At 34.9% G+C, this 23,732-nt stretch overlaps 1 protein-coding gene across 3 annotated transcripts in view; it reads left to right on the plus strand.

Moving 5' to 3' along the window:
* The window catches only part of LOC117343860 (PDF receptor-like), a 76,338-nt gene that overhangs the window by 24,048 nt on the left and 28,558 nt on the right, over positions 1 to 23,732 (plus strand). For all 3 annotated transcript variants that reach the window (XM_033906404.1, XM_033906403.1, XM_033906405.1), the window contains exons 2-3: positions 12,395 to 12,500; positions 21,453 to 21,563. In XM_033906404.1, coding sequence (XP_033762295.1) covers positions 12,425 to 12,500; positions 21,453 to 21,563 — 187 coding nt within the window. In that variant the 5' untranslated portion in view covers positions 12,395 to 12,424. The remainder of the gene's footprint in view (positions 1 to 12,394; positions 12,501 to 21,452; positions 21,564 to 23,732) is intronic.

The raw sequence follows: 23,732 nt of genomic DNA on the forward strand, positions 1-23,732 counted from the left end.
GTACATTGCGCAATGAGCTTGAGACATTTCATATTTTGATAATGGGTGTTAACGTTTATACGGCAATGCTTTCAACATGCTGCTGTCCGCTGCCAAATTATGTCTTTTTTCACTGGAAGCAAAATTTGTCTTCCTTGAATAAAATTATGAAACAAATGACGAATAAAAATTAATAGTCGTTTGAAATCAAATTCGATCTTTAATCCATAATTTTAGCAATTGGAAATTATAGCAAATTGAAACATAACAGGTGTTTTGATATTCAGGGATATAAGGTAGTGAATAAGCAGATTGTGCAGGCACGGCGCAATAATTACTATGGACACTTTGTTTTATCATCAGATGGTGGACTATTCAAATTGCCCTTCGTCCTTGGCACGTCGTCCGTCGTTTGTTGTCCTTTGTCCCTCCCTCTGTCAGTTCTTAAACAGTCTTTGTTCCCGAGATGTGCCATTTGATTTTCAGTCTGTTCAGAAATAAAATGGCCGAAGGGCGACCATCTTTGATTTTGATTTTGACAGTAGAAGTTTGTTATCGCTATGTTTTGAGATGTTCTAAGATGATTTTTCTCAAACCTCATTTTATGTTCATCTTCGTCCCTCAATGTGCACGTTTTATTTTGTGTCTGGTTCAAAAAACAAAGCAAAAATGGCCGACACTTGAAGTTTATTGTTGCGATTTCTAATTGACAGAAAGTTCGTCTTAGATAGCTCTTAGATTTCATATGAAGGTTCACCTTGTTATCAAATAAAAAAGAAATGTTTTTTACATAAAACCAATAAAGATAATTCATTCCCTCTGGGATCTCCTGTTAAATAGATCATAAGTTGCATAATATATGCTGCTTTTCACATTTTGAATTTCCCAGTGACAAAACAGTCAGACTGCTTTTACAAATTTTCCAAAACATATCTGCAGTTTTCTGAAGGATGCCGAAATGCCCCTCAGATAACACATACTAGTCGACGTACATAAAGGAGACATTTTAGTTTATACCTTGCTTGGAAACGTCTGGAAAATGTTTACTGTCAGTTTGAACTGTAGTATTATTAGTCTACATATGGAGATATGAACGGCGAGTAGAACGGTTCAATTTGCCATAGCCTATTTCAGGTATCTGGCTGGTTGACAGCTTTAGAAGTAGCGCTTGTGTAGTTATTCTTTTGATGACAGGTCTTACTAAAAGCACATTCAGAAAATACAAAACTGCTGTAGAGACATCACAGGCTATTTTTATAATGATTTATCGTGTCTTAAATCTCTATTTGAAATTGTAAATGTCTAAAAAATAATCAACTGTAGGAAATGTATTGGTCTATCCAATGCCCCCATTTCTAAGTTATATGAGTGAGTGCGTGTTTATGTATCTCTTACATTTACCTTGATGTGTTACGTCCCCTAGCCGAGACAGATACTTACCAGCATCAATGGGATGGGCAGTTAATGGTTTTGCTTTGAATACAGTATATTGGTAGTGAAACAACTGGTTTGTTCGTTGGCAGTAGTATGTGATCGGATTGGGGGGGGGTTCTACTGGGTGTATTCGACAGTATACGTCACTGAGATAGCACTATCAAGTCAGCATCAGTTCTGCGCTATAACAGGCCAAAACAAACATCCTCACAAAGCACACACTCACTACATACTTTAATTTCACATAGGGAGGCCGTCCTCAAATACAATACACGACCAAACCGAACTATGTGGCAAACAACATGATGTCTCAGATCCAGGAGTACTTGGCGGTCCACTTTTATCCATAATAAAGTTTCATCAGAGGTTCAAAGAGGTCTTCAGCTCTATTTATGTACACAAATTCCGTGTCGATGTTGCGTACATGGAAATGAAACGGCTTAGAGTACCTGTCCTTTGTCTGTCTGTCTCGTATATATAGCGTCTGTTGTATTACATGTGTAAATGCAATGTTTGAATGAGATTGCATGTTGGTGAGTAGATTTTCAATCTTACTGTCTGAACTTCACCAATAAGGAAATGATCAGGATCGTCTGGCATCCCCTTGTGACAGAATTGTATGTTCAAAGACATTATTGAAATGTACAATCGTTCGTAAAAAGCATCACTTACAAACACTTAAAGCACATATTTAGATTCATGCTGACGTTCAATTATGTATCGTGTTCAAGACCAGATTCAATGGCGTTTGGTTTGCTATAGCTGTGCCATGTATAGGACACTGTTGATATGAGGAATGATTATAGAGCTTAGTCCCTACGAGTTAACTTCATCAGCCTTGCTCTAATACTCGGATATTGGATTCATTTGTTTCCATCAATCATATAGTGAAATTCAGATAACGACAAAGACATGCTCGATACGAAAACTACAGCTGGGACAGCAGAAGACATTTGTCAATGTATTATCACGCTAAGGGCTGTTAAAAGACATTCTCCGACAATAAAAGGCTGGATTAAATTGCTTTCGAGATCGAATGCAATCCATCAATACTTTATGTTCATTGTCGTAGGTTCTGGTATCATGCTGAAGGATTTTCCGAGATTATACACGCAATCGAGTTGTGTGAATACAATTTCCAAGACTTTTAAATATTCATTTTCAGACTATCAAGTGGCAGTTTTAGCACATACATGTACCACTTTTATAAGTCATAATTGCATTAGAATGTTGACATTTTACGTGCATGGTGACAATGGATTATTAATTATTCTTTTAAGGATTTTCATCGTTTCAACCTGGTACATACATGTACGTCGTACACTTTAAAGTAGACAACGCACATCGCCAACGCAAAGACATTAACCATTTGGCATTATGTGTATTTAAGTAAGGTCACGTGATATATATAATGTAACATTAACATCGATTACGGTAATTATAAACTATACGACCCTCTAATTTTGTCATTTTGTTCAGTAAATTGAGGAGAAATCGCTTTGAATGGGAACGACATCAAACATAATTCAAAATAACAAAAGTGGTCGTGGACATGGTAAGTCACATTTACTGGAAAATAGTTCAAAAATGTTACCATAACATTGATCTCTAGATCAGCAAAATTAGCGGTGTTCTATCGAATGCTTCTGTGATTTTAGGTTTTAACTTTTTTGTACTTATTTGTAAGCATTGTTCTTCTTTTTTTATTTGAAGTTACAAAAACATGGTTAAGAGAAACTCGTCTCCCGATACCAACTAATTGTTTTAATATCAGAAAGCTATCAATCTGATTATATATGACTGAATAGTTTATGTTCTCTCCGTTATACATTTTGTTTTGCTTTTCCTCTTTTTATTTGTCCTAATGTTCATGTGTTGACAGTCACTTAAGAATACATAATTCAAATATTGGTAAGGAGTTAATTTAACTCGCACAACATGAAACGGCATGCCTGAGATGTTTTACTTGGGTTTTTCATTAGAATCTTATAGTTCTCCGCTTAACGAAGATCATGAGGCATGAGGGATTTGCAAATAATATCTGTCCGCAAAAAATCAGTGTTATTTTTTATAAGATAATTTGATGATGTTCTGTAGGGTATAGATGTACTTATTGCAATGAAGGTATGTTCATAATATCAATGTATTATATACAATGAACATTATTCTGGCAGGCGAGAGTGGTCCTGTATAATAAAAAATCGTTTTCGCTACTTTTTGAATATTGCCATTTGCATTTTTTCTATAGCATCTCTAGATGGGAGATCTGAATGACATTGGTTTGTTTTTTTCTAAATGTTGCCAAAAGTTATCAATTTATGTTCCACTGTTTACATTATATGATTCGCGTGAAATTCGACTGGACTATCTAAGAAATACAATGTTTTTTTTCTGTTCCAACATTGTGACTGCTGTTGTCACCCAAACAATGATTGTCTGGGCAATCTTTCCTAACACAAAATCTAAATAAACGTCACGTCAATAAAGTCTAGTGTATACAAACTGCAGCTATCTCAGCCATTATAAGATAAACACCACTAGAACATAATTGTATTGTGAGGTCATAAGTGGGAAGTGAAAACTCCTGCAGGGGATTATTACCCAGAACGGGTTTGATTAATAGCTGCCGAAAAGGGATACAGGTCTATAGAAAACCATCAACTTGCAACAAGGAACACAATAAAATATCTTCATCGCAAAAGTATACCATGAATTATCAATTACACTTTAACTTGCAATAGATTTTATCACATTTATGAAAGCTAACGGTCGTAATTTCAAATAATGTAAAATTACGTTGTGCAGCAAACGGAAAAAAAATCAACATTATAACTGATAATAGTCGCTTTAAATGTGGATCAGGTCCAGGAGATTAAAAGAACAATTGAAAACCGACATAATGACGAAAGCATAACTCACAATCGATAAGACAAGGGCAACAAATATGAACCAAAATAAGAAATCTGCATTGCGACCCTTGAACTAGTACCAGAAGAATAGGACCAGGCTCTTCTGAAGATTGAGCGTCTTCTGCTTCATCGACGACATCCAACAAACAAATCTTGATAAAATCAAGGTTGCGTTACATTCTCAAAATAAAAAAACAGGGTTATGCTTCTTTACTACCTTGCTTCGTTTGTTGGTATAATATACACTTCTACAGTAACATAAAAGTTTAAATTACATTTTGATTTTATCCTTTATCATGAAGATTATTTATTACATTTTTGTAATTGGATGTTTTCTTTGATTCGTACTTTTCTAACAACCATTCACGTTTCTTTATAATTAATTTCAGCGTTGATGGGATGTTAAGATTATTATTAATAATCATTATAATGCTAACTCGTTAGCTTAATGAATACACGTGTCTATTTAGACCACATTCCAATTTGCTATGTAACTCTCTGTACTACTTTCTAATTCCAGCTTTGATTATGCGTTTATTTATGGAAGCAATGCCACAAGAAGGTTCCAGCATGATGTATTACTGTCGTATCTCAAATGAAGCAATATTTGGCGATATCAGTTCATATGGAATAAGGGTGAAATAGAATGAGTTATTAATTATTGGTTGTCTGGATCTCAGTTAGGGTTTAGTTGTATTTATGCCTCTGCTTATTCGGGGTCCTGATGCAGAAAAGAAACCTTATTCAAACAAGGCTTGCTGTTGAAATTTCCCTCAACTAATTCTTTCCGTGCATGCGTCCTCAATACACTTTATACCCTATCATTACCCTGGTATTTGCTTTCTGGTCACTTAGTCCTCTGTCTGAATATATGTTTTCTTTCCAACTAGATGCCTGCTGTCAATGCCCTGACCGTTGCGGAAACATAATCAATTTCCCGGACTTGCGATATCATATTCACGTTAGGCAGCACTATCAATCTGTCTGTTACAAGGGTGTTCCTTTTTGTTAAATGTCCCCGATTTTTATGAGACACATAACACAAAATATGATCTTCTGTTTTCATTGAAACACCGGGGACTTCTGTCTTTTCATAACTGTTCTGTCGTTCTACGATTTCCCCACTGGTGCATTCGTTCCCACGAAGCCATGGCTTGTTCGAAGTCCTTAACAACAGAGGCACACACCATTGGAACAGGTCTGATATACTTCTTTTGTTAATGTCTTTCTGTATTGTCTGGATATGGCTTTATATTTTGTTTGCAATAAAGAAGCGTGTTTCAATGGCCAACTGTTTGTTGACGCAGTGACCTTAATTGTTAAATGAGAGAAAACCTATATTTAAGAAAACATTATTTTTTTGAATTTGTTATTAACCGATAAATTTGGCTTTTTACAACTTTACTTCTTAAGGACATTAAACCAAACTCCTCGACATTGGCTGACAACCGAAAAAATCTTATAGCCAAAATGAATACTTTCAATTATTCCAAACTCTAAAATATGTCAATATCATTTTGACTTGTGGAAATGCATATCATTCCGATTAATGCGCTCCAATCGACTGTGTAGCTTATATTCCCTAAACAGTACATCATGGTGGCTAGGACCGGTAGCATGATATCGGCACCAGGAGAGGAAATGCTAAAGACAGTTTTGTATCTTGTACAGTCTTCTTGCTAATTAAAGTAACGGGCAATGTCTTAGAGCTTTGTTACAGAATGAGCTCTCGCATCATATATCAATTCATTACATATTGGAAAAAAGGTTCCTTCTTTGTTCGATTTCATGTTCGTGCAAGCTCCACAGCCAGTTTCAGCCAAAAGATAATAGACATTAACAAACAAACTCGTCGTATACGGCTACTAGTGACTTCATTTTTCAGGTAGATATGTCTTTCTTGGTTCGTTAAAGTCAACAATTGCAACATGTACTTTTAGTTTAGTCACAACAATAATCAGTCAAACCTTTCTATAAAGGCCGCTTAAGGGGGACACCAAAATTGTCTTCATAGACAGGCGGTCTTTATTGACAGGTTGATATTTTCGTGCCGACTGACTGATATGGACCAGTCATAAGTCCCTTGATATATATAATTTGTATGTATTACATGCACATGTTCAGTACAGGTGTAAGTTTAGATAATTATATCAATAATGTTTACTTTTTTTTTATTTGTTTGCCTTTCTTTTTTCTTTTTTTAATCATTTAAGAATTTAAATTTACACTGAGCCTGTTAGTAATATATCAAGTTGATAATTAACTTTTTTACCAGACAGAATGGAACTATTTTGGTTTGAGTAATCACCTATAAAGGATAAATGATGAACGATAACAACAATCTGAATGTTTAATAATGAATACTAAACCTGTATCGAAGACTAGATCATTCACCGTTATAGGTCTATCCAAGTAATGACAAAGGTTCAGACAGAATGAAAAGGTAACGAGCATAAAGACCTATTCGTAGCCGAAATTTCATGTTGTAAACAGTTTTGAGGCTTACATCTCGGGACAGAAAAGACCGTTTTCGATGTTGTTCCCGTTAACTTCTTATGTTTAAGTGATACACGCAATGGTGATTCAACGTATCTTTTGATCTTTCCGTATGACATAATTAAAGTTAATGAATACTTTTTCCATTCAACGGTCGGTAACATCAGTCATAGTGTGGGCTAATGAGCTCATATCGTCAACAAGATAGTCGGGAAAACCCCGAGGTAGTTCCGAAACCCTAAAAGAAACCATGGTTACAGGGAAGCAACTCATGTGATCAGTCTCGGAGACCGGTCGTTATACATCCATTCCGGTAAACAAAAAGACCGGTCGTTGGTCGCGTTGTGCAGGTGGTCGTTCAATACGGTGTCATTATATAATCAAAAGGCTAACAAAGGGGTGGTTATAGACAGAGGGTCGTTGTTTACACCGGCCACGTAGATTTCCCTCGGGGTCTATAGTTTCCTCCCGCTGAAGACACTCGCGCGCTTCAATACGGCCCAACAGGGTTGATTTATATAAGTTGATATCACTTGTTTCACAAATGTAAATGGATAAAGTTTATTTATACAGGTGATCGTTAGAGCAGGTTTGACTTCCTTTAAATTTAGTATTGCCTAGATTAAAAACAACCAAACAATACAGAATATGTTCCGTTAAAGCTTAGATATCAAACCAAGACTACACGGCTGTGCTTTTATCTTGTCCTAATTGGCCAATTCTAAGCATTCACTATCTGCTCAAGCATAATACATGTATCAACTCACAATCAGTGTTCCGGGTTGGTACAGCAATCCAGTAACGCGGTCGTATTAAAAAAGTATTAACCAATCAGCGCGCTTCTTGAACCGCGATGCTGATGACATTTGTGTACAATAACATCTGTGTACGGAAATTAAAATCCTGCAAACGTATGATTTGTATAATATACAATTTAATTGACTTTTTCCCCCGTCGGAATACATCAATGACAAAAATGAATATCATCTATATAATACTAAACGTTTGATGTCACGCACGTTATGAAATTATTTGACCTAAGGAAAAATCCACTTCCTTTCCTGTGTGTAAGGTAACTCTGGGTACGTTTGATGGATTTAGTTGATTAATACAGCGATTAAGGAGAAGTAACGTTTTTGCGTCAGATTTGTATTTTGCTTTCGTATTGTGTGTGTCTACCTGACTGATCACATTTTTTTGATTCCTCAATTGCTTAATCATATATATGTATTAACTCAGAAAAAGTGACTACTCCAAAATTATCACACTATATGATATGCACCACAAATGCATGATTTTATTAGCAACGGAAAGTTCTCAAAAATGTTATACGACGCAACGTTTAGTTTCAGCTCCTTGCTTATTCCTGTGGCTAGTTTCTTGTTATTTTGTCCCGGCCTTTTGTGATTGCTTCAGGCTGGGTTTTTTGTGGGTTTTCTCCGTCTATTTTGCGATTTCTATCGACAATTTTTCGACACTTTTGTCCTGCTCCTCGGCGATAAAAGTATCTTTCCTCTTGCTTAGTGGGATTTCTAGCGGATTAGCTCCTGCTCCTTGGAAATCCCTCGTAGTGACTTATTAAGTACCATCAATACGGGAAGTACAAAAGGCCTACAGAATATTAAAGGCACAACAACCAGAGATGTGTTTGTCTGGGGTTAAATGTCTTGTGCGTTACAACAATCAGAGATATGATGAAAACGTCACAAAAACACCAACAGATGAAAACATTAGTTGACATACAACGTGAATTTCTGTTTGGGGGATGACCTGACATTAGTTAATTGTTTTACCTATTTATTTGTCCAAAGTTTAGCGTATTCGACATAGCAAAGATCATATGATGAAGATTGTCAGTGATGCAGAGAAGACAACAATATATTTAAAAGAAAGGATATGATTACAATGGGTACAAAGAAACATTTACATCTTTTTCTGGGCGGAAGGGCATTGTACTACAATATCCTTGCAATGACATTTCATTGTGACAACACTAGAATGCGTTAATGGTTAATCATCCATTGCCAGCATCATTTGCCGACATCAGCATTTTCGACGACAAGAACTCCAAACAACGACTTACGGATCCCTCATCAATTGATACATTCCTTTGATGTCGTCAGCAGTTTCGACGACAAGAAACACTAACAATGACTCAAGTATCCATTATCAATGTACACCATCTTATTTTAGGGACATCAGCAGTTGCGACGACGAGAACTCCTAACAATGCGCCTATGATCCATCATCCATTGACACTGTCTGTTGACGAAGTCAGCAGTTGCTGTAACAATTAATTCTGTAAAAGAAGTAGAAAAACGGAAGTTGAAACCAGAATCTTTTAGTCATGTATGGCTTCATCGATTTTGAGTTGGAATTAAAGTTTTATTGAAACAACAATATTTCCGTGATTGCTGATTAATGTATTGATATCATATTTAAATGGAAACTAACCTTGGCTTTGACGGGGTCCTTTCTCTGTGGTCGGTAAGATCTTGATTTACTGCCTCGGCGTTACATTTGTATACTACCTAGAATTAACACACCGACATGACAGTACCTTTGATGCATAGTTTTCCGTTAAAAAAATGCTAACTTTTGAGGAAATATTCAAGTGAAAATCAAGGAGACACTTGTTACCACTCTTCTTCCGAATCAAATCATTGTCATTTCTTTATTTCAGAACAAAAAAGTGGATGACTATCTATTCAAGAGCACATCGCTCTGCGAAAAGATTCATCTTGCACAGAAAATGTCATTTTCAATTGGTAGTTTTTTAAAGAGGGAAACTAGAATCAATGATTCATTCAAGAGTAAAGAAAAAGCGATATGTCCTTTAATATTGTTGAGGAATACATGTAAATAATATCAGTCAATTTGCAGTATGCATTTTAATGGCAAGAACATGGAATGAATTCACATGTAATGATGTGAATCAGTGAGACAATTTATTGCTGTCGAGATATTCATCATGTCACGTGTATTTATACATGACCCTTTAACACTATGGAGATGTGTAGGAGTTAAGCCTATGGAAATAGAATGTGTCTTCAGCGTGGAGAGCGCCTTAACTTCTGTCTGGGGAACGGTAGCCTGATGTGTGGTATAATTCACAGATTATTCGTAATTCCCTCTATCCTGTCCTTTCGAAGGCAAACAATTGATCACGGTTCGGGTCTTAATAACAGAATTGTATAGCTTGCACAGTTCCTGGTGAAAGTAACTAATGTTGGGTGATGACTCTACAGACGCTCATAATGTCATGTCTAAAAGTAGTTCGGTCCTCTGTATTGCATTCAGTTAAAAATACATTTTATGCTTGAAGTAATGAAGAGTTATACAATATTGATGACGCGATTCAGTATTTATAATTCATTTGGCACATCTATTCAAAATATTTAATAGTATTCCCTATATGATGAAGATATTCATATACGAAAATTACGAAGGAATGGTATGGCCGAAAAATGTAACACAAAGTAGGATGTGCGCACGCGTGGTGGGCGGGGGATAGGGGAAATGGCTTGAATGACTATCTCGAACTTATATACACGAAAATGAAAGGTAAAATGTAAGATTGCAGATGTAAGTTGCTTTCGGAACTAGTTTACTGACGAATTAGTTGGAAGATGACTGTTTAAAGTCATTATATATTGACTGTAAAACGTTTTGCCGAGATGTGTAAATGCCTGAGCCCTATACCCTAAACTGCCATAATCAGGATGTGCTTGTGTTTTTTAATATCCAGTGACCTTTGTTGAAACCAAAAACATGCCTGTGAACCTTTTTAACTGAGAAGTACAGGAGTCTTTCATTCAATTTCCAATCCGTTATATTTTTACCAAATGACATAAAATGTGCTGTGTAATCGTACAGCTGTGGATTTACGAGATAATATCTCATTCGCGTGTCCGCACGTTGTATGCAGCATCTGCTGAATGAGTATAATTGTTTTTTTGTGCGACCCTAACTGTATATTTGATTTCAATTGGATTATGAAAGCAATAAATATATATGCAAACAAATCATAGTGTTGATCGCATTTTACAAATAGGCGTATCCTTGTCTTTTAAACTATTATGTCATCACTTCAAATAGACATTTTTCATTTTGAGGTAGACTTAGTGCGGAGAACAGAGACGGAGACCTTTAACGTCCAATACAGGGGTCATCTCAAAAATGTTTTATTAACTCAGTTTGTGTAAAGTTCCCATACACTTTGGCGGAACTACAGATATATATCAAAGGTAACATACTATCGTTAGACTTACCGACATAAGACAGTAAGACTTCTGGAAAAGTCTCTGTTGCCTAACCGCAAATGCCGCACAAATGCACATATATATCACCTTGGATGCGCCATAGACTACCATTGAGGAGATACATATTGATCGCCTTTAGCCATTTTAAACTCTTTGAATTTAACCCGAACATGACGATTTATGTATGTAAACAAATTCTACATAGCTCGTTGATTTCAATACGATGTTCGTACCACAGACAGGACATAAGATTATCTTACTATTTAAGGGCACCAAATCTGTGTATTTTCATTCGATAAGTAGCTACTCATTAGTGACATACCTAACCTACCTAGTTTTTTAATTTGTTGTCATAACTAGCTCAACACTTGTAGGGAAGATGAAATATTTATCTTTGCCTTGATCTATAATTACATATGTAAGTTGGATAAGCGACCTGTAACAACTTTAATATGCTTGTTAAGTTTTTTCTCTTTTTAAGAGTTAAAACGTGTATACTCCCCTTGATATCTTACATGTATTATATGGACTTTGGGGTTGGAATTCGAACCAAGTCCCGGTGGTTTGATACGACAATTTTATATTTAAATCTCTTTTTTAAATGTACAGTAACATCAACATTTCCGGTTATCAGTTCTGTATATCATGTCCGAAAGTATAGATGATTAAGAGAAATGTTCTTATTGTTATGTTTTAGCTACAGGGACTTGATACGAATTCACAACCCACGGCCCATACACGCATTGTATGATATACATGTAATACATATGTACATGGACTGTTTGTTGGTAAATTATACCAAGTCCCTGTGAATTTAGCTTGGAGGTGAGCACGTGCAGGGACGAAAAGTGCTTTTAAGGTAGCCCCTTGTTTCATGGTATCGATGTCCGTCTCCACGCTCCTTGCTTCGGTCTACCTCAAAATGAGAAATGTCCAAATAAGACGTGCATATTGTACATGTTGCATGTAAATATGAGGCCCTTTCTGAATATCAGCTTTCTAACAAGATGTTAATAACCATCTGTTTCAAATTTTATTAAAAAACTGTCTCTTTCAATGACATAAAAAGTAATATATTTATTAGTTTGACACATGTACAGTCATTGGAGCAAACCATCGAGATAAAGCTGTCCTTTCCCGCATGCGCAAGCTTACATTCTTCATGCTTATGAGAAATACATTTAAGTCATTGCATGAGTTTATGCTCACATTGAAACCATTTTACAGTCACCATGCAGTATCTTGCATGAAATTTGAACACTCCTCGTATTTGTAGATATAACGTATATAAATATATTTTCTCTATGTTGACAGGCGTACAATGGCTCCATCACTGACCCTAGCATGGTAAGGACCTGGAAGGTTGGTAGTGACGAAGATTGCATCAGAAGTCAGGCTGACCAAAGTTTGCAAATAGAAGGTAAGTATGTTGTGTATATCCGTGCTTTTATTAATAATTAAGTTCGTTAATTTATTTCACCTTCAATTTTACATTATAACCACCAGCATTAAAACTATGCCGTTTATCTTTTTAAAAGATATTTCTTGTTTTCATCTTATACTGTATCTTGAATCAGGCACATCTACCTGACGTATAGATTCCTATAGTTCCATTTGACTTGATTGGGTGTCACAGTTTTGTGTCCAGCTGTGACATGTCATTGTGATAACACTATTAATCCGCCCATTAATCACATCAACTGTGGACACCCATCGTTCAAAACATAAATATTTTAATAGACGTAAAGCAAAAAAGAACTATATCATCTGCATGCTGCATACAGGCTTGGGGAAATATTTTTCCATTGGGCGGATTTATTGATATTTGCCTTTTTCATCGTGAGATTTGTGTGGTTAAATGTACTAGACAGGGACAATATGAGGATTACGAACATTAAGAAGGCTAAACAACAAAGACAGAAAATAATCCACAAGATAAAAGGAATAAAATAAATTACGTTGGTATTCGGGATGTTTTTAGAGCCATAATGGTTTGCTGTATTCGAACATGTACCAGCATGAGCATGTATTATTATCAATCGGGATATCTAAATCAATATAAATGATTTAATATATCAGTATTGATGGGGAGGTCTTGGTTGCCTGGTAATACCAATATCTATCTCGGTTATCGACACAAAAAACATATATAATATCTGGAATTTGTCTTAATTAGCAAAGGGTGCTTCGGATGAATATCATCTACAATGTAAACATCACACAAATCAATCTTAATTTTGCATAGATTTGTACAAGATAAAATAAACAAATCTTAATGTATATATCAACGTAATGCACACATCAAAATACTGATAAATAATACAGATATTGTCCTTATTTGAGATCATAAGAAACGCAAAACACATCCTTCGTTAGCCATCTAGCTTCTTATCAACTGGAATTTACTGATAAGGACGTACAATCTATTATTAACTGCAAATGGCAGCGTACCTGTAATTTCGTCATATACATATACGGGTACTACTTTGTTGTTGATCGATATACATATCTTTGGATAATTACATCTCGATGGTTATAATGTTACTGCATCCCTTCAGCTTGGGGAATTAGAAAACAAATAAATATAAGATAATGCCATGTGAAAGACAAGCGAATTATGTTAGAATTCGTTAATTTTTTCCATACTTAATTTTTTTCTGAACGCGAATTTCCAAACCGAAAAAAATAAATCCGCTATACCTATTGCAGCTGTTGGGATATGTTGCATTTTCGTTGGTGGACACCTAAATGAATATCGTGCAACTAAGACGTTCATAAACAGTTGTAATTGATCGGGATGGTAGTCGTCACGAAATATCAAATTGTCGCCGTACTATCAGAATCTGATCGCTTAATGTGCAGTTTACTTTTTCTTTATCTTTTCCTCCCCGCGTGGCGCCTATGTGAAGAATTGGTGATATAATGTATGGATTGGTGATATTTCTGATAGTTAGACTACAATGACATTGATTATAAGTAATGTAATAAGAAGTTCCGTTCTTGATTTCATTTGCAAGAAGTACACGCAACTCACAAACAACGTATATCAATTAGAAAAGAACACGGGTCCCTCGACCATACAACATCTTATCTTGTCTTTCATAAGCGTTATCTATGAATGCCATAAACCTGGCGACAATCTACTTTATTAGAAAAAGCTTCATTTCCGTTCGTACCTTCTAGGAATCATCTTAATGTACACTGCGTCTTATTGTCGACGTTATTTAAGCCAAACGCTAATGTACTTGTATTAAATTTTTCTCCTGTATTTTACTGCGTACATTAATACTGATATACCGAGAAAAATAACCTTATCGAATATGTCTGTCTTACGTCATGAAAGGAAACCTAACTGGATAATTCCAGTGACAGTATAATGGACCGAGAGGAATGTTTTAGTTGGCTTGTGTATCGTCTTACAGTCAAACAGTTGAAGTCCATTATGGTCAAGCAATGAACCTAATAAGATAAACATCAAAGTGGACTACAAACGAATAACAATCCTAATAGAAACGAGTTGTTTACTGTATACGGTTTCAGTTTAGCGGTAATCTTATTTTTGCATTGGAAGCGTTGCGTTAAACTATTATTGCGCATTGACGTTCTATATACAAATAATATAATAATAAAATGTGGGGCACCAAATCACCTTAGCGGTATTCTGTCAAAAACTTGCCAATGTGCCAAAATTGGTGTGTTTACAGTTTATGATAATCGTGATAAGCCATGTCATTTGAGATCGGTATTGTTTTATGATTGGATAAGTAAATGGCGTTCCTATAGCGTCAAAACACTGAAATGCCACATCTGGAGGTAGTGTATTTTAAAACGCACTTACTCGTTAGTGATAGAGCCAATAAGTATAACTTTATCTAGATTTACATTAATACTAAATAAGTAGTTTATCAAATCTTAATATATGTATATACTTCCATCTGTAAAACTTCTCGCTGATAATTATTTTGTAGGAAGAAAGTGTCATTTTGTATGTCAAAGAGAGTCCAAAAATATCCTGTATGTTAGATGTGTTTCATGTTGAAACCGCAAAGCAAATATCCAAATCTTTTGTATATTTTGGTCGTTTCTTGTGACAAAAGCAAGTACACGTATATTGTTCCTCCTAATACAGTAGGAGTTCGTATGACGGTAAGCGAGACGTTTGCTTTGCCTAACGTTGACCTATTTCGATAATCAGATATCTCCTTGACATTTATTTTCAAATTAGATTGCAAACTTTTATCTGGAAACCGCATATGCGTTCCCTACCCGGGTATTGATTTTAGATGTTTCAGTATTACTTTGTAAGCCTCGTCACATTATGGAGTCAATTTCAAATGTTCCTAAGTATATTGGTTTTTGTGACGAGATCGAAATGCTGAGACTCGATCTGATTTGAGCCAGGTCTATAATATTAATACAAGTTGTCCTCTGATTTCAGTTTTAATAGATTGCGATAAAGTCTATTCGGCCGCTGTCTTAACAATTATACCGGAGTGGTCCGGGTATAAACCTGATTGTTAGAGAGGATATTAAACAATATAAGCAAATAATCAAATAGAATTGCCTTCACAGTTCTAAGACAATTTGGAGTATATGGGGAGACATCGATGGGATTGATTTACTTCACCCATTGTAACATTTTGGATCTTTATGTTCTCCTGTACCATGTCAGATCTTCCTATCGGATGTGTATTTCTCCTGCCATCAGCCCTTGTATGACTGGTTGATGCGATGAATTTAATATCCTTGCAAAATTACAAGAAATGCAAGGCATGCACATTAATTGTTTTCAACTACTTAAACAAACATGCAAATAAATCATGATAACTTTTTCCAGAAGTGAACCAGTGTATTACAAACGAACATGCTGTTACCATAATAAACAAGCAAGTCCTTTAGAAATAGCCAATGAAGGTCTCCTTTTATCTAGAATAAACCAATTTTGTTTCTAAAATTGTTTTAGGCCATTTGCTCATGCATCGTGAGTTCTGTTCATATTTGATTGTACAGAAGAAATTACGCCATATCCATTCATCAGAATAACCTGCTTCGGGAAAATGTTTATTGAGTTTAGGTACAATTTAGGCCACCTGTACCGTATCACAAACAGAATATCATATTTGCTGCTGACACCAGGATAACGTATTCGATTTCGGTGTAATCTCATGAGGTAAGAGACTTTGTGTGGATAGTTTCAAACATCGCACCTTGAGACATGTGTTCTGGAGACAAATACACCCAGTGCTTTCCGTTGCAGTCGGTCTTATTGTATATTTGGATTAGTGACCGATCTAAGTTCTACATACAACGTTTTTCTCACAGTTCCATTGAACAAACAGTCAACTATCAATGAGCCAGAAATTTATTTAAATGTGTACGTACACATAATGATCATGACTTTGTTCAATTGGTTTGGTTTGGTTTATTTTGCTTAACGTCCTATTAACAGCTAAGGTCATTTAAGGACGGCCTCCCGTGCGTGCGACATGCATGCGTGTGGTGAGTGCGTATGTGTGTTTTGGGAGGCTGCAGTATGTTAGTGTTAAGTCTCCTTGTGATAGGCCGGAACTTTTGCCGATTTATAGTGCTATCTCACTGAAGCATACTGCCGAAGACACCCAGCAGGACACCCCACCCGGTCACATTATACTGACAACGGGCGAACCAGTCGTCCCACTCCCAAAATGCTGAGCGCTAAGTAGGAGTAGCAACTACCATTTTTAAAGACTCTGGTATGTCTCAGAACCCAAAGCCTTCTTCACAGCGGCGAACGCTCAACTAAAGGCCAAAATTGAGGCATTGTTAAGGGAGACATTAGGAAGAAGGAAGTTGTTCAGAAAAAGAAAAAGATAAGATCCCAAATTTAGTCGCCTCTTACGATCATGCAATGGGGGCAGCAGGTACAATTCTTACAAGTACACGTAAAATCAATGTGTGTCACAATATAATAACCAATTCCGTGCGTCAAATGTAATCATACCTGTACATGCAATATGTATTACACGCAAATAGTCAAGAGCAACGTCTTCCCTGTTACAGGAGGCACATTTTGTTTTGTCCGCTGTGCCTAGGAGACATTGAAGATTCTAGAGTTGATCTCCATCTCCGTATGAATATGTGTTTCCCCTTTCTTACCAAGACTCTGACCTTTGATGGCACTAGTACTTGCGAGGAAGTTATAACATAAACCAAAGTACCTATTTCTGATTGGAGGTACTGTCATATCTCCGATGTTTATAGATCAAACAGTGAGGTTGAACTAATTGAATATTCCTTATTAGATAGTTCATATTTTTTCATCGTAAGGAAAATCTTAAATTACCTCATCCATTTTTGAATAATTATTTTTTCTTTGTTTTCATGGTAAATACTCAAATGTAATTGGTCGAAAAATTCTTTTCATTCTTCTATGAAAGAAATTCCGAGAATGGCGCGAAAAATGTGACGTCACAATACGACAATTGACAATGCGTGTTGATTTGAGAAAAAGAATCCCATTTAAAAATTGTAAAATTGTACATAAAACATGTTTTAAATTAGAAAATCATTTTCAAAAATTAATTATAAGCGTTGATGTCATTTTTTTTTAGTTTCATTGAGGTATGAAACAAATTTTGTTTGCAAACTTCTGTAAGAATCCGCGTAGCTTGCAAACAAAATTTGTTTCATACCCCGATGAAACTAAAAAAAATGACATCAATGCTTAAACAGATTGTCATTACGTTCTAGTTTACTTGGTGCAATTCTGTTTAGCTTTTTATAAGTTTTTTCTCAAATGAATAATTTTAGTTTTATCTGCATTTTTAGATATTTTGTAAGAATTAAAAGACATGTTGAATCCGCATTTGCTGAAAATATTATTGTGACTATCACAAATTCAACATTGACAAAAGTGTGGTATGAAGCTGCCTGTGCTTTGAACGCTCGTAACGCAAATACAGATCGCTGACGTATGTGCCTCGTTATTCTATGTGTAATAGCTTGAATCATTCGGTCGAAATCAACTCTTCAACACGAATCCCCTTGTCGGCCAATATAAGCCGGTTACAGAAGATATTACCCACTTAACAAATATATATAGACAGCTTATCTGGTTCGATTGGTGTGAGAACTAAAAGGTCTTCTCAAAGCAAAAGTACAAATATCTATTTTTAGTTTCATTCAATTGACTGCAGGGGTTGTCTTCATTCTAGATGAACTTAATTTACAAAAAAATAATTGGTTTTCGCAATAAATCAGAGTTTCCTTTCTGGATGTAGCGTGATTGGTTTGTAGTACAGTATAATCATTGATCTATACAAAATGCAGACTTTCTTCTACATATATTGGCTTGTTTTATCTATGAGTACTTTGCACTTTACATACATGTTCTTCTTTCAGATATTACATGTATATGTTTATTGATAATGCTTTAACAATCTTGGCACTTCTAGCCATTTTGTTTTGTACTTTAGTTTGTTTTTTTACCATTCTTAATCCAACGGTTACGTTCTCAATATTATATACCTCGTGTGTTATGTAGAGCTCGTTCGTCATTGTAATCCAAAGGATTTTGAAAAAGACTTCGTATGATAGAACACTTTATACATATGTAGGTTGATTATCGATAAAAAATACACTATTGAATACTATTTAACAATTATATTGAGTTAGTCGTCATCCTTTTTGTAATAGATAAATAATTCGCTTTCATTTACATGACAGATAAACAGTTATATAATTGATAATATAATTTTAATACAACACATTTATAAAGAGTACTATATTTTTGTGAGAATGATAAATATTTGAGTTATTACCTTCAAAACGAAAAAAGTGTTTATGTATATTCGGTCGTCTTCTCACATAGGATCGAGTTCAATATGTCGTCCTATAAAGTTCGAAAATAATACATGTATCTACTTTAATTTATTTTTTGACATAAATCAATGGGTTTTTTTCATACCAGGAGTAGACATATTGGTTTTACATTGCATATTTTTTGTATTTATTACTTTAAACCCTACACCGCTGTAGTGTATATCAAGTAAAAGACGCCTTTCCTTACCAACGCTATAAACATTTCGAACTCGAAGTCAGATTCATTGAACATGACTGATCACAATTAATTTAAAATTAACCTCGCTGGATATCACTCTTCCCTTCAAAAGGCTCGTGTTATTTATGTTCCAATCGCTTCGGTAATAGAAATTTGACGCTTTGGTCAGTATAGAAAACATATATTTATCACGCCGTTTATGTCTTGGTAGTATTCATTGAACATAAAAAATGGGTCATATTGTCTACCGGTGGCCATATATTAGTGTATTGTGGTAGGTTTACGAGGTGTGGCATTGCTTCAGTTCTTCTTATTGAATACGTACTGCATAACACCGTCATAAACTACTTCTGTGTCAACAAATTTAATAAAGGTTTTATAGCGTAACGCTGTAAATCTCTGTACGGGTCTCGTACATCAAATTCTAATTACACATCCCGGGAAAATAATTTTCGTCCTCTGGATTCCGTAAAAAATAGATGACATAGATTATGTGTGTTATTGATTAACCATATATTTTCTGTAATTACAGTTATTATCCGTGAGAAGTATTACCGAATGCACACACAAGGCATTATTGTAAGGTGTCTGGAAACTCGCATCGCTATACACCTGTAAAACATCATATAACACTGATATCATAGAGCAGAGTAAACAAAGGAAAAAAATCATATCTTAAAAGCGTGCCTTGGTATAAAAGACAATAACTCTCATAGAAAAAGGTTGATCCTAAATGAATTAAAATGCCGATGGACCGTAAAGTATAATAAAGAGACAAAAAATGACTTAAAATGTCGATAGACCATAAAACTAATATAAAGAGATATAACAATGACTTCAAATGTCGATAGACTGTAAAACAAATATAAAATACAAAACGATGACTTCAAATGCCGATAGACCGTAAAACAGATATATAAAAGACAAAACCATGTCTTCAAATGTAGATAGAATGTAAAACATTAAAAACAGACAAAACAATGACTTCAAATACCGATAGACTGTAAAACATATAAAAAGACAAAACAATGACTTCAAATTTCGATGAAAACGAAACAAAAATTGAAACATGAGATACCAAAACATATAAATACACATTCAACACATCATTGACCATCTTTAACATTAAGCTGACTTCTTATACTGTTTGCTTTATATTGTAAACGATTATTACTCTCTTCAGAAAGTCAAGGTAGCGTTTTTTCCAGATTTGCTCTAATTTGATTTTGACATCGGAAAAATTCATTTTTCAATTGATATGTCATTTACGAATTAACATCTTAAAATATCTTTGAATTATGTCACGCATTTTTTTTTCTCAGGATCATAGATCAGTCCAATCATTCCACTAGGTCACGAGCGAAATGCGTACATATCCGGTGATTCCAAAGAAGAGACAATGAAGTCAATTTCACATGGCGTCGGTTCCATTGTTAAAATGAGATTGAGAAAATAGTTCATTGTCATATTATCATGTTCTCCAGGTCAGCAGGAAATTAGTCGGAATACATTTAGAAGATTTAACGAGCAACATATCTGTAGCATGATATCTGTAGCAGCCAGTGGCCGTGACCTAGTTTCACAAATCAAACATAAATTGCTTTCAACAGAACATATCAATTTATGTTTACAAGAAGTACATCAATTGTCTTGTATTAGCAATTTATATGCATTGATGTTCATTCAGACATGAATACTATCAATAATGCACAATCTGCCGTGAACGATTTAATGTTAACGTGGTACCTGCCACATGTAGCTCGCAGAAGGAAAAATTATCCCATTGTGACTGGAGGAATGCAATTAGGTTAGATGAGGAAACTCCATCAACTAGGACAATTTCGCTGACTCTGCAGTTTGAAGACCACTTACATTTTTGATTGTTGATTAATGCATCTATGTCAATCGATATGGCATGTATGTTGGTGATACGCGTAGCTAGGTAATTATGACATCACAGTATAAATGCAATGAGTATCGGAACTAGTATGTGCATGAATTAGGGACTGTATATAACAAAGCAAGACGTATGAATAAATTCCGATAGAATCTACTCTGTGATGTCAAAGATGTGCTGTTTGGTATTTATAAATGGAATAATCTATTCCAGTTTAGGAATATGATTTTTGATAAGACTTTTTAAGGCTTGTTGCTTGAATTACGAGCTACATGGGGAGGTCAATTTCATATCGCAGAAATGTATCGTCAGGGACTATGCTGTCTTTGTTTTCTTCCGACCCCTAATGCATATAAAACTCTTGTGATACATTACAGTATATTCCACATATACCATTGATATTTGTCTGGTAAATATTATGTTTCTGTTTAAAACAGGAGGTGTGTACTGCAATGCAACATGGGATACTATTTTATGCTGGCCGGCTGCCCGGGTTGGAACTGTCACCTTCCTACCCTGCCCTCAATTTCCTGGGCTAGACGCCACAAGTGAGTATTAACGCCAGCCGTTAACTTTTACCGATGGAGTATCAAAACAAAAAAACATCCTGATTTAATAAACAATAAGTTGATTCAACGATTTTATTCATTATTGGTAATTATGCAAACAAATCAGTCAATATTTGTGATTATAGTGTAAATTTGATATAAAGATATATTGCATAAACAATCAATTATGTCTTTTAGGACAATGAAGCCCGTGCCTGCTGTGTATCGGTTCATGTCGTAAGAAGCGTTTAATTGTTTCCACAGCATTAACGGCAATGGGTCATTTAACAAAGTTATTTCCTCCCGCTACATAAACGTGCACTCCCAACAGTTTCTTATAAAATTATTTGTTATGCTAAGAATCATTCTTATAACTTAACAGAGAAGTAGGATGCTGTTTGTATCTGAAATTTACTTCTATTGCAGTCAAGATGTCATATAAGAGCAACCGTATCAGTATTCATCTGGAATTATCTTTATATACGTGTATTCAAACTGACTCAATATTCATTATTAGAATCGCTAATGTAAACAAAATATGATTCTTGTATTTCTTATATTTTATTTCGTATAAAGATAAAGAATATGGTGTACCTTATTCCATTATGGTTATTCAGGAATTGTCTACAGTATACCATTACCTACTTCATCATGACGATAGGGCAAATGTCAGTGATATGAGTGATATTGTCTGCAATATATTGTACGGAAACCCGCTTTATCGATTCTGTTTACAGAGATATCTCTACGAGCTTTATCGTAACGCAATTGTGCGTATTTAATATAATATAGTAAAAGGCGTCATTATTTCAAAAACGAAATAAAACTTAATGATAACACAATGTATGTAACATATAAACGAAGTAAGTGAAAAGTTAGTCCGTGTTATTTCAGTTTGATCACACTATAAATTACACTGAATGGCACCATCGTCTGTCAATCTGCCATCAAATTAAACCAAAATAATTAAACAAATCATCAATATTTTGTAATATTCTGTTGATATTTAAGATATTTCAGTAGCTAAGAACGTCAGTCTCTCGTACGAACAAAAACTATCTTTAACTAAGAAGTATATTTTGCTCAAAAGCAAAAACACTAACTTGAATAAATATTATTTTGGCATTATTCCAAGCGTTGATGTTCTTATCGTTTATGTATACTACAAGTGATTGTGACGTATACTTCTGGTAGTAGACGTGGTCATATATATCAATAAAGGTATCTCAGCGATAAAAGGCACGCCATGTTGCATCAAATTGAATATAGATCATTTCTGTTATACAAATTTTAAACATTTTTGTTCTTTTACAATCAACGTTTAATTTGATTTAATCGTCTCTAGGTAGAACCGAGGATTCTCGTCCTATCGTCTGGTGATAACACCTCCGTAGATATCTGTGTATTCCCAGTATTGTCTGAAGGCTTTATTATTATTCGGACTTGCTTGTCATTTTAACGAATGCGTTGTCATAGATGATCAACCTATCGTTCATCTTTCAAATAATTACTGCACAGTTAAGTACCGACCCGTGCATGACCCAAGTGATTGCCTCCACGTCTGTAATATATCAGACGGGTTGGACACACAAAAAAACATCAATACTTGATGTTACACGATATGTTTGTATTGTTTCTGTAAATTGGTTTTGGTTCTTTTAATGTGTTTTGTTTCTTGCGGTAAGAATTCTTATCAGTATATTTCGTTGTAACGTATTTCGGCTCAGGTTCAATACTTGTGTTTGAAACAATACATCATACTGAACAATGCTCTATTATTTTGTTTGGTGGTTTTTTAAACCTAAATTTCAATTTTAAACAAGTTTGTTATAATTCAGTAAATTAGATTTGTAATTAATTCTGAAATATGCTTGAAATTTTCTTACAATATTGGTTTTCGTTTCAATAACATCATTACGCGGTAGACGGAATTATGTGAAATAAATAGATATTTAATCTTTTCTGTTTGTACATATGATTTTAATTTCAAATCAATTATAGTTTGGCTATAATAATGCAGCGATTATTTTAAATTCCACTTTTAAATTACCATTCCATTTATTTCAACTTTAAAAGTGTACTCCACGAAAATGATTAAATAATTTTCGTAATGGCTTTTGCATATCATTTCAGTGTGTATGACAGGATGAGTCATGTGATTGTCACGTT

The sequence above is a fragment of the Pecten maximus genome, chromosome 15 (assembly GCF_902652985.1).
Source record: "Pecten maximus chromosome 15, xPecMax1.1, whole genome shotgun sequence".
NCBI lineage: Eukaryota > Metazoa > Mollusca > Bivalvia > Pectinida > Pectinidae > Pecten > Pecten maximus.